This window comes from Phyllostomus discolor, chromosome 11 (assembly GCF_004126475.2).
Source record: "Phyllostomus discolor isolate MPI-MPIP mPhyDis1 chromosome 11, mPhyDis1.pri.v3, whole genome shotgun sequence".
In the NCBI taxonomy this organism is placed as follows: Eukaryota; Metazoa; Chordata; class Mammalia; order Chiroptera; family Phyllostomidae; genus Phyllostomus; species Phyllostomus discolor.
Window position 1 is genome coordinate 50,123,433 of NC_040913.2, and position 13,133 is coordinate 50,136,565.

At 32.7% G+C, this 13,133-nt stretch overlaps 1 protein-coding gene across 1 annotated transcript in view; it reads left to right on the top strand.

Moving 5' to 3' along the window:
* The window catches only part of KPNA3 (karyopherin subunit alpha 3), a 107,622-nt gene that overhangs the window by 46,898 nt on the left and 47,591 nt on the right, over window positions 1-13,133 (top strand). The window contains 6 exon segments of the mRNA XM_036011361.1: window positions 2,275-2,374; window positions 12,108-12,131; window positions 12,133-12,198; window positions 12,385-12,414; window positions 12,501-12,553; window positions 12,693-12,788. Of these exon segments, the coding sequence (XP_035867254.1) occupies window positions 2,294-2,374; window positions 12,108-12,131; window positions 12,133-12,198; window positions 12,385-12,414; window positions 12,501-12,553; window positions 12,693-12,788 (350 nt within the window). The 5' untranslated portion in view covers window positions 2,275-2,293.

The window sequence follows — 13,133 nt, forward strand, 5'->3', positions numbered from 1 at the left end:
AGCCAGTCCAAGGACCATACTTTGAATGACACTGATACTGATCTATCAAACTGAGGGTAAAATATAGTTACTAATACGTACTGTTTTACTAGTCTCAGACTCTTTTTGTTTAATCCCTTTTGTCTTCTTTTACTTCTTTGATCTCTTACTTTCCTATATACATCAACACTTATACCAAAGTCAGTACTTCTGTATATTATATCACCTTGTAAACAATTATATGAGAATTAAATAACTTGCTTACAATTACACGTCTGATAAATGGCAGAGGAGAGCTCCTAACCACTATGCCGTAAGTGCCTTTTAATGTAAATTTTAAGTGGATAATGCCTCATAAGTTGCAAATGACTCCAAAACCTGTCATTGGCATTTTGAACTTTGACACATCGTATTAAATTTGATATAATTAGCCCTGGCTGGCGTAGCTCAGTGAATTGAACATGGGCTGTGAACCAAAGTGTCACAGGTTCAATTCCCAGTCAGGGTACATGCCTGAGTTGCAGGCCATGACCACCCAGCAACCGCACAATTGATGTTTCTCTCTCTCTCTCTCTCTCTCCCCCTCCCTTCCCTCTCTAAAAATAAATAAATAAAATCTTTAAAATTTTTTTGATATAATTTTTTCTTGATTGATCAGTTGATTATGCCATTGGTCTTTACTATCCTTAGATTTAGTGGTAGTAGTGGTTAAGTCCTTACATAAAGACAGAAACCAACAAAATATCCAACTTATCAGATCTGGCACTTGATTTAGTTGTTTCACTTTTTAGTAAAATAATCTTTTTTAAAAAATAGCCTAAATTCCCCATATGTACAAGCTAAAGAAGAAAAATCATATATCAATTGATGCAGAAAAGTACTTGACAAAATCTGACATCCATTCTTGCTAAAATCTCAACAAATTAGAAGTAGAGGGGAATTACCTCATTTGATAAAGAACATCTGCAAAAACCCCACAGCTAACATACCTAATGATAAACACTGAATGTTTTCTTCCTTAAACCCAGGAGCTATATGACAATGTCCATTCTCACTGCTGTTATTTAACATAGTGCTGAAAGTTCTAGTCACTGCCATAAGTCAAGAAAAAGAAATAAAAGACATGTGGTTTGGAAAGGAATAAATAAAACTTTCCCTATTTGTAGATAACATGATTGTCAGTGTAGAAAATATCAAAGAATCTACAAAACTCCTAGAACTAGTGAGTTCAGCGACACCATAGAATACAAAATCAACACTTAAAAGCCAGTCACCAACAATGGACACACAGAAACCAAAATTAAAAATGTAATACCATTTTTAGTAACTCCAAAGAAAATAAAATAGCAAACATGTACAGGATCTAAATGCTGATGAAAGTAATCAAATAAGACTTAAGTAAATGGAGAGACATACACTGTGGTGATGGATTGAAAGACTACATAGTAAAGACGCCGCTTCTCCAATTGACCTGTTGGTTTGATGCCTTTCTTATCAAAATTGAACCAAGGCTTTTTGTAGCTTAGACAAGCTTACTCTAAAATGTATGTGGAGCCCTGGCTGATATGGCTCAGTGGATGGAGTGCCGGCCTGTGAACCAGAGGGTCGCCAGTTCGATTCACAGTTAGGGCACATGCCTTGGGTGTGTGCCAGGTCCCCAGGAGGTGGCGCGTTAGAGGGAACTACACATTGATGTTTCTCTCCCTCTCTCTTTCTCCCTTCCTCTTTCCCCCCCAAAAATAAATAAAATATTTTTTGAAAAAAACATTTAATAAAATAAATAAAATATATGTGGAGAGTCACAGCCTTTAGAAGAGTTAAAACAATCCTGGCAAAAAATAAAATAGAAGCAGTTGCTAAACCCAATATTGAGGTTTATGGAAAAGCTACACTAGTGAATACTGTATGGTACTTGAAGTATAGACATAGATCTGTGGAGCAAAAGGCAGAACCCAGAAATAAGCTCACACAAATACACCCAGCTAATTTTTAGCAAATCTGCAAAAGTAATTCAATGGAGGAGGCTAGTCTTTTCAACAAATGGTACTAGAAAATTGGACATCCATAGGCCAAAAAAAAAATAGAACCCCAACCTAAATCTCACATCTTACTAAAAAAAAAAAAAACACAAAATGGATCCTAGACTTAAATGTAAAGTATGATACCATATATTAATGTTTAGGGGAAAAATGGAGGAAAATCTTAAGAGCCAGGCAAAGAGTTCATAGACTTGACCACAAAAGCATAATCCATAAAAGGAAAATTGGACCTTAACAAATTTGTAATTTTTGCTCTGAAAGGCCATGTGGAGAGGATGAAAAGACAAACTGCAGAGACTGGAAGACAACCACATATCCAACACAGGACTGGTATCCAGCATGTACAGCAGATCCTCGTATGTCATTTTGTTCAACCTCATTTCCTTCAACGTCATGTCATTATAACGTTGATGAGATGCCATAGGAACTTGTCTTGTCTATATCAATTAACCTATGGTGAAATTGGTTTTGTTATTGTTTCATTGAAGTTGCAAAACCTATTGATGACGTTAAGGGACTACTTACTGTTATAATGAACTCTTCAAGCTCAACAGTATAAAAAAACAAACCAGTTAGGAAATAGGCAAAATGGGTTATGCAAATGGAAATCATTATTATGGTGATGATTATTAATGCCAATCAGGGAAATACAGATGGAAAATAACAAAGCATCTATCAGAATGGTTAAATTTAAAAAATGGTGACAACCCCAAATACTGGTGAGAAGATGCAGAGAAACTGTATTACTCATACACTGCTGGTAGTAATGTAAAATGGTACTATCACTCTGGAAAACATGCAACTACTATACAACACACGAATCACATTCCCAGACATTTATCCCAAAAAAATGAAAACGGTGTACCTATAAAACCTGTACATAAATGTTTATATCAGTTTTATTTGTAATAGACAAAACCTGGAAATAACCTGGATTTCCTAGGGTATATGATTGAACTGTGGTATGTCTGTACCATGAAATACCACTCAGCAATAAAAACTATTGAGAGAATCAGCAACTTTCATGAATTTTCAGGGGATTATGCGGGGGGTGGGGACCCCATCACACACACAAAAAAGGTTATATACTATATGAATCTATTTATATAACATTTTTTAAATGATAAAATTTTAGAAATGGAGGACAGATTAGTGGTTGTAAGTGGGTACATATGGGAACTGGGAAGTGAGAGGGAGGTTGTTTTGCTTATAAAAGGGCAATGAGAGAGCATCTTCTGTTTTTGGTTACTGTTCAGTACCTTTACTATAATGGTAGGTTCATGAACCTATAAATATTGTTAAATTGTATAGACATACACACAAAAAATAAAAGTAAGGTGGTAAATCCAAATAAGGGTCTGGGATTGTATCTATATTAGTGTCCTGGCTGTGATATTACAGTCATATGCCACTTAACAATGCAGGTACATTCTAAGAAATGTGTTGGGCTATTTCATCATCATGCAAACATTGTAGAGTATAGTTATACAAATGTGGATGGTTTAGTTTACTGCACATCTGGGCTACATGGTACAGCCTATTGCTCTTAGGCTACAAGTCTGTACAGCATGTTACTGTGCAAAACAACATGAAATTAAATCAACCACAAGAAAAAATGGTGTAACCAAGAGATGTAAACATGAAATGTTATTAGGCTGCTGCCTGTTTAACAGCATACTTTTTACAGCAATTCTTTTATTAGTAGAAAGGGTACACTTTAAAATAACAAAAAATATAGGAAATACATAAACCAGTAATAGTCATTTAATATTAATATCAAGTATTATGTAATGTACATAATTGACATGTTATACTTTTTTAAAACACTTTTATTAGCATTTATACTGAATTTACTGTTGCCCCTTAAGTTTTTGTTTTTTCAATTTCTTCTGGGATATCTTTTTTTTCTGTGCATCCTCCTCTTCCAGTTCAGGAACAATCTGTTCTTCAGTAAAGACCATCTCAGTGTGGGAGGGAGAGCTTGTGTGGGGGTTAATCTTCTCATGAATTCTGTGAATTCTTGATCTTAGGAGCTTTCGTCACCTAGATATGCTCAATGAGTAGAGAATTTACATCTTGCCCTTTAAGTTCAACATTTTTTTCAACTCTACATTTTTAAGCACGCACAGCAAAAATTCAGCACTCTGTTTTTGGGCCATCAACCCTGTGTCCAGCTCTACTGTTTGGCCTGGGTACACCTACTAACTCTACCATCGTAAGGGCGGAATGGCACACATTGCTTCTGTAAAGTGACATCCTTCAGATCCTTGGTGGATTTCTGGTATGCATACCCTTGATGGCCAGGACTGTTTCACAAGTGTTCTTAAGATGAACAGGAAGATTTGAGTCTCATTTGCAACATTTTGTAGGGGTTTTCTGAGTCAGTGAATAGCAACCATTTTCAGAGTCACCTCAGGCTGCTATGTGTGTGCTGTATACTTTTATACAACCACCAGCACAGTAAGTTTTTTATACAACCAACATCACCACAAAATTTAGATGCGTAACGCATTGCATTATGACACCTATTACATCATTAGGCAACAGGAATTTTCCATCTCCATTACAGTCTTGTGGGACCACCATCATATATGATGCATTGTCGAACAAAACATCTTTATGTGGCGCATGACTGTACTATAGTTTTGTAAAATGTTACCATTGGGAGAATATAGGGAATGTGTGCAAAGGGATCTCTGCATTAATTTTCTTACAGCTGTATGCAAGTTTTATAATTACTCAATAAAAATTTCCAGTTAAATATTTGACTGAATTAGTAAATTAGAATCCAAAAATGCAGCCTTTGATATGATCAGTTAAGTGAGCCTACAGGAAAAATAATTTGTTAGGGTGTCAGATATTTACATGATTGAGTGAACCAGTAATATGTTTTAAATTTTATATCAAAGTATAGCAGAGTGCACAAAAATATGTATAATAACAATGTAAAACTTGTGGCTAAAAATAATTTAGTCAAGTTTTCTGTGGTCTTCATTTACTCATCTGTAATAAAGATTTAATATTACAGGAACTAAAACTAAGAAGTTAAGACAATGATGGGTTTTACTGGATAAAAACAAAATTGAGTTACTTATTTCAAATTTAGAAATGGAGCTAATAAATAATTATCCTTTTTATAAACATACAAGAGTGAACTGCTGACTGTTCTGCAAATTTAGGTATAGAAATTGCAAGTCAAGTCACTTTTTCAAGATGGAAAGAGAAATTTGGGAATGAAAAAGAACATTATGTAAGATTAGTAACGAATGTGTTAATTCCAGATATATTAGGTTGAGTCATAAGAAATTGCCCATAATTAAACCTTTTTGACCTACCAAGTGAAATTCCATGTGGTTCAGGAAAAAAAAGATTTAAAAAGGATCAAATATTGTACATTCAAGGTTAATATATTAATGGATTTTTAAAGTAATTTAAGAAATGAATTGTGTGTGTTTGGAGATAAGGTGGGTATTGAAACAAGGCTAGTTGCCATATTCTCTGAGCTACCCTTCCATTTGACAAAAGAACAAGATAACCTTGTATAGGTACTGAATTTACTATATGTAGTACAGTCTCTAGGAAGGTGAAAATATCTAGCTTGTCGAAAAAGGGACAGTTAAATTACTGGTTTTCATGAAGCCTCCTTTAATAATTAGTCAAATCACGAGAAAAGTGGCCAGGGATTCTCTTATGTTGACTTGTACTATTTTTTGTTAAAGAATGTAAAGTATGATTTTGCTACCCTAGGATATTTTGGTCTATGTTAGTATGTTTTTAATTCATATGCAGGGATTACTACTTTACCTTTTATTTAAAAATATTTACTGGGGAGCTGTAATAGCTTTAAACTTGTATATGTCTACTTATAGATGTCCAAGTATATATAAAATAAAAGTAAAAAGTATATATAAAGCAAAATTACAAGGAGTAATTTGTCAAGACTTAATCATTATGGGAAATTATCTTGTCAGTAAGGAATAAACACCAATTAATGAGAGATAGAAAAGTTAAATAACAATTTGCAAATGTTATCTAATAAACACATATTTTAAATCTACTTTTTACAGATGACATGATTCTGTGTATGTAAAACCCTAAAGACCCCACCAAAAAAAATATTAGAAACAATAAACAACTCCAGGAAAGTTTCAGGATACAAAATTAATGTACAAAAATTCACTGCTTTCCTATATACTAACAATGAAACTTCAGAAAAAGAAATGAAAGAAACAAATCCTTTTGCTGTTGTAACCAAAAGAATAAAATACCTAGAAATAACCTTAACAAAGGATGTGAAAGACCTATATGCTAAAAACTACAAAGTATTATTAAAAGAGATTGAAAAAGACACAATGAAATGGAAAGATGTTCCATGTTCATAGATTGGAAAAATCAACACAGTTAAAATGGCCATATTATCCACAGTAATATACAGATTTAATGCAGCCCTCATCAAAATCTCAATGTTGTTTTTGAGAGAAATGGAATGAAAAGTTCATCAGGTTTGTATGGAAACCATAAAAAGACCCCAAATAAGCCAAAGGCAATTCTGAGAAAAAAGAACAAAGCTTGGATACAATTCACACTACTCTGACTTCAAAATTATACTACACAGCTACAATAATCAAAACAGAATGATATATACAGAAAAACAGACACACAGACCAATGCAACAGAATGAGGACTCCAGGAAATAAAACACCCCATGTTATATGGGCCAAAATAATTTTTGACAAAGGAGCTAAAACACACAGTGGAGTAAAGAAAGTTTTCTTCAATAAATGGTACCAGGAAAATTGGAGAAGCCACATGCAAAAGAATGAAACTGGATTACACTTTGTCCTCATATACAAAAATTAATTCAAAAATAGATCAAAGATTTAAATATAAGATCTGAAACAATAAATTACATTGAAGAAAACATAGGTACTAAACTTATGGACCTTGGTCTTAGAGAATGTTTTATAAATTTGATCCCCAAAAGGAGAAATACATGAGTGGTACTATATCAAACTAAAAGCTTCTGCACAGCAAAAAAACCCCACTACCATGAACAACGACAAAAAAGGCAACCAACTGAATGGGAGGTGATATTTGCAAACAACAGCTCCAATGGGGGATTAATATCCAAAATATATTAAGAATTCATACAACTCAACACCAAACAATCCAACTTAAAAATGTGCAGAAGACCTAAACAGACACCTCTCCCAAGAAAACATACAAATGGCCAACAGATATATGAAAAGCTACTAAACTTCACTAGCTGTTAGGGAAACGCAGATCAAAACTACAATGTGATACCACCTTACACCTATTAGAATGGCTGTCAACAAGACAAGTAATAAGTGCTGGAGAGGTTGTGGAGAAAAAGGAACCCTTATTCACTGCTGGTGGGATTGTAAACTGATACAGCCACTATGGAAAACAGTATGGTGGTTCCTCAAGAAATTAAGAAGAGAGTACTATATGGCCCAGCAATCCCTCTTCTGGCTCTATACCCAAAAAACTTGAAAACATTTATTCACAAAGATACATGTACCCTTATGTTCATTGCAGCATCATTCATGGTGGCCAAGACATGGAGACAACTAAAGAGGATCGGATAAGGAAGATGTGGTACATACATACTATGGATTACTACTCAGCTGTAAGAAAAGATGTCATTTGCAACAGCATGGATGAAACTTGAGAATATTATATTAAGTAAAATAAGTTCAGTCAGAAGAAGCTAACAACCTTGTGATTTCACTTATGTGAAATATAAAACCAAAGCTTACAGACACAGACAACAGTATGGTGGTTACCAGAAGGAAGCTTGTGGGGTGGGGTGGGTAGTAAAGGGTAAAGGGGGCCAAATATATGGTGACAGAAGATGATTTGACTTTGGAGGGTGGGCACTCAATGCAGTATACAGATCATGTATCACAGAAATGTACACCTAAAACCTGTGATCTTATTAATTAATGTCACCCCAATGTAATTTAAAAGGAAAAAATATCCCATGCCTATTTGAAAATTGTTTTTGTGATAGCATAAGGCTATAGTTTCCAAACTGAGTTACCATGGGGCTCCATAGTGAACTCAAAAGGACACCTTGCAATATTGTAAATTTTTTTTTTAGAGAAACACTGTGCTATTTAACATATTTCAGATACCACAGAACTTTTGGATCTTGAGGTAGTTCACAATTTTTAAACATTAGATTGTACTGTATTACTTTCAATTGTATGTTTTGTCTAAGAGAAAAATTTTTTCTTTCAATTTTGTTATCCCCCCCACCAAAAAAAAAAAAGTTCAGTAAGTTGTTTGCACCTAAGTACTTAAGAAAATACTAGGTATTTCCTTTGGCCTACATTGTATACTGACAAAGTTTGTGAAATCTTGGTATAAAGCAAATGTCAGCTAATTTTAGTGTTGTACAGAGTGTATTCTTTGATCTCAGTACAATTAAACTAAAAATTAGTGAATAAGATAGTTATAAAAACCTCTTAATTGTGAAAAAATGAAGCACTTCTAAATACCTTGAGCATCAGAGAGATCCTAATGGAAATTAGGAATCCTTAGAAATTAACAGAAGGGAAAATATTACATGTCAGATCCTGTAGAACACAGTTAAAGTGGTATTTCACTTTATAAGAAATTCATAGCAGGTAGAGAGAACAAATAATAGGCATTTAAAAGGCATACAGTCAAACCTCAGTTCTTGAACATCTCCCAAGTCAAACAATTTGGTTCTTGAACATCCTCATGAATTAAGTTTGAGAACCAAGTTCTACTGTATTAATTTATATATATATATATATATATATATATATATATATATATATATATCATAAGTTTTAAAATGTGAATACTAGTTTTACTAGTTAATACTTAATATTAATACTAAATATTAATACTTAGTTTTTGCTGCATAATAAACCACTCCAAAAGTAAGCGGCTTAAAACAGTCACCATTTTATTCAGCTAATCATTCTGTGGGTTAGCATAGTGGTTTTTCTGGTCTGGGCCAGTTCAACTGATTTCCGTGGGTTCCCTCATGATGGGTTAGTTGGTGACTAGATGATCTAAGATGTTCTCACTCAAGTTTGTGGCTGTTGGCTGGGACCTTTGTTATCCTCCACATAGCCTCATCCTCCGGCAGACTAGCACAGTGTTGTTCACATGGTGGTTTTAGAACTGTAAGAGCTGCAAGAGAATACATGCTTTGATACATAAGTCCATTTGCTTTCAGTCCCATTGCCAAAGCAAATTATATAGCCACATCTGGAATCATTGTGGAACCAGGCTACCTAGAGGCACAGATATAGATAGATAGGGTGGGGAATTACAGACATTTCTGCAAGCAATCTATATAACACAATTTGAATATGAGCAATTTCATGTCAATAAATTTGAAAACTTAAGTGGGGTAGACCATTTCCCAGTGGAAAAAATGATAATAATCTACCCTAAGAAGCAATGAAAAACCTCAGTAGATCTCAAAATACTGAAAGAGATTAAATCAGTAGCCAAAAATTTACCCTCTCCCACTCACCTGAAAAAGAAAAGTTAACCTTACAAATTGAACTCCAGCAAGCAAGCATTCAAGGAACAGTTAATTTTAGCCTTATTAAATGATTTCAGAGAAAGTAAATAGGGAACACTTCCCAACTTATTTTATGAGGCTCAAAATTAGAACCTCAGGAACCAAACCAAAATATCATGTGAAAAGATACTTACAAACACAGGTGAAAAAAGTTCTGAATAAAATAAAATATTTTTTTAAATTTCAAGAAATGTATGGCTCAGAACTTGAAAGATTATATGTTTAACATTGCAACGTTCTAAGTTTAACATTAAAAAGTCAATTAGCATATTTATGGATGAAAGGGGAAAATTATATGTCCACTTCAATAGATGCAAAAGAGGCACAATTAAATAAAATTAAGGCCCTATTTGTGGCTTAAAGAGATTTTTTTTAAATGTAGCAAATCAGGAATAGAAAGGAGTTTCCCACTCAGAAAAAGCCAGTAAACATCTTACATAATGATAAAATGCTGCTGTCCCCAGATTGGGCATCTCTCTATATAGGAAGCTTTCGTTGTATTTATGCTTTATATTGCTTTTATGCCAGAAAGACCTGGGGGAGTAGGAGGAATTAAGGAAAATTCCTAAAAGGGCTTTGAGAGCTTGAGTATTCAAGCTCTGGAAAATTAGAGGAAAACAGAATGGGATCAGGGTTAGATTATTTTTGTTTTGTGTTATCTGTCAGTGGATAAACTTTGTTGAAAATTTTTAAATGGATGTTAAAATTATAATAGATTTTAAAATTAAGTATGTTCCATATACCAAAAGTACAATTCATAGATTGTTTTAAAATGTTTGAAAACACTTTCTCAGACTTACAGTTTGAAATTCAAATTTGCATGATAGTACAAAAAACTTGATAACACTCTCATTCAGTCCCCCAGTTTCCTTGACTGTTAGCATTTTCTGTATTTGCCTTATTCTCTAATTTTTATGTATATATACATTTTTTCCTTGAACCAGTTAAATCACAGGCATTATGCCTTTTATGCTTAATGCACCCATTAATATTTCATAAAAGCATACTTTCCTAAGTAACCACAGTTTATTTGTCAGATTAACATAGATAATTTTTTTCTGTCTAATTTGTAGACCTAATTCATATTTGCTTATTATTCCCAATAATATCATTTATAAATCCAAAATCCAATCCAGGATTAGATATTGTAGTTAGTTCTCATGTTTCTTTAGTTTCTTTTTTAACAACAGTTCCTCAGTTTTTATCTTCTGAGTAGTTTTAAAATATTAATATTTTAGTATTAATAATTTAATATTTTAAAGAGTCATTTTTTATAGAAGGACAGATTTGGGTGTGTTTTACTTTTCTTAGGTGATTATTGTTTTTATTATTTTGGTTAAAAATACCACAGAAGTGATACTGTTTTCTCAGTTCATCAGACCAGAAGGCACAGTTTTGTTTTTTCCTTTATCCCTGATCATAACCTTTGTCACTTGTTCAAGATGCTGTCTGCCAGGTTTTCCCTTTGTAAATTAATAACTATTTTGTGAGGATCCACTTGAGACTATAAAATATCAGTGCATGACTTTTAATATTTGTGAGAGCTGTTAATTTAAAACTAATATAAAATTATTTGAAGTTACTAAAGTATGCTATCATATAAGTGGAAGTTGCTAATCTCCCATTTAGCATATATTAATAAATACTAGTTTGTCCTAACATGCTTACTCATACATAACACAAAGTAGATGTCATGTAGATAAACCAGTAAGCTTCAGATATACGTATATTTCTAGTTTTAACTTTCTATTTATATGCATTTTAACATGAATATTAATACCTCTTTAATTTTCTATTATAATCAAACACTTCAGTAAATATTATCCTGAAGACTGCACAGTATGCCCTTTGAATTTTAAGTTGAAAAAGCAACTTAGAAGTCATGTATTCAGCCTTTATCTAATTTATTTTGTCTTAATTCTATATATAAACTAAAAGCTTAGAGAAGATTGATGATTTACCGTTATGTTTTATGAAATGGCACAGGTTGCCATTACAAACAGTTGTAATCCCATAAAATTTAGAAATGTATTTGCTAGTAGAGAATTCTTGTTTGTAAAAGCCAAATAACAGGATTCTGAGATTACGACAAGGAGGTAGCATTTATGATAGTGAATTCCCATTCCCCTCAGTCCCAACAAGAGACAAACTGCACTGAACTCCTTTTCATTAAGCTGACTTCCTAGCAGGTTGCTTCAGGCAACCATTACCAATAAGTAGATGAAAGCTAGCATACTAGTTGAAATGTATTTTCTAGACTTTATAATAATAATAATGCATCCCTAAATTTAAATCTCCATTAAAGATAGGGAAGCATAGTATTGGTCAAAAAAGTTGGTGCTTAATAAATTGTATATGTGTGTGTATGAAATTCATTTTATCCTTATGTAGAGATCCAGTTTCTTTCACAATTGCCTGAAAAGTTTAAATAATTCTAACGGAATTTTTATTATCAGTACCCTTATGACTTCTTAAACTGTTTATTGGTTGCCTTTCAGAACAAAAGAGATGAACACTTACTGAAAAAAAAGGAATGTTCCCCAAGAAGAAAGTCTAGAAGATTCAGATGTTGATGCTGATTTTAAAGCAGTAAGTTACCTTGTTCTTATAAAGTATTTTTGATATAGTTTTTGTAATATCCAGAAAACTTCATTTTCATCTAAAATCAATTGTACAATAATAAGTATATTACTTATAACTTTAATAAGTAAAACTATTTAATAGAACAATTTGCTAACAAACTCATTGCTGAATTATCTTTTCTTTCTTTTTAAGCAAAATGTAACCCTAGAAGCTATATTGCAGGTAACTTATTAATTTAATATTCTTAGTTTGAAATATTTTGAAATTGATTTTTTTTTAATTTTTGAAATTTACATTTCATGTTGCAGAATGCCACAAGTGATAACCCAGTGGTCCAGTTGAGTGCTGTCCAGGCTGCAAGGTAAAATACTAATTTGTCCAGAGAGAGAAGTTACATCACACGTAGGATGTCTTAGCAGATAGTATAGTAGTAGTAGTATATTGTTATTTCTGTTCATAGTATGAAAATTATAACAACCATGTTATATTTTTTTTTCTAGAAAACTATTATCCAGTGACAGAAACCCACCAATTGATGACCTAATAAAATCTGGGATTTTACCAATTCTAGTCAAATGTCTAGAAAGAGATGATAAGTAAGTATGGATTTGATTCCCTCTTAACTTTTTTCAATTAAATGAAAATTTAAGAGTTTTATTTAACCATTGGGTTCAGTTTGGTTTTACATTTATATTGTTTATTATATATTTTCATGTAATCATTCTGTCATCATATTCAGCAGGCCTAAAGTGTTTCTTTTTTGTTTGTAAAGTGTGCATATATTTTCTAGGAAATTTTTAGCTTCTGTTTATTGTCTTTTCTAACTTATCTCAAATATTTAGAGGGTTCATTTATTAGTGTTTTTTAAAATAATATTTTAAAACAAGCCAAATGGTGTTTGAGTCACTCTTTGCTTGTGAGTCTGTATATTGAATAACCTC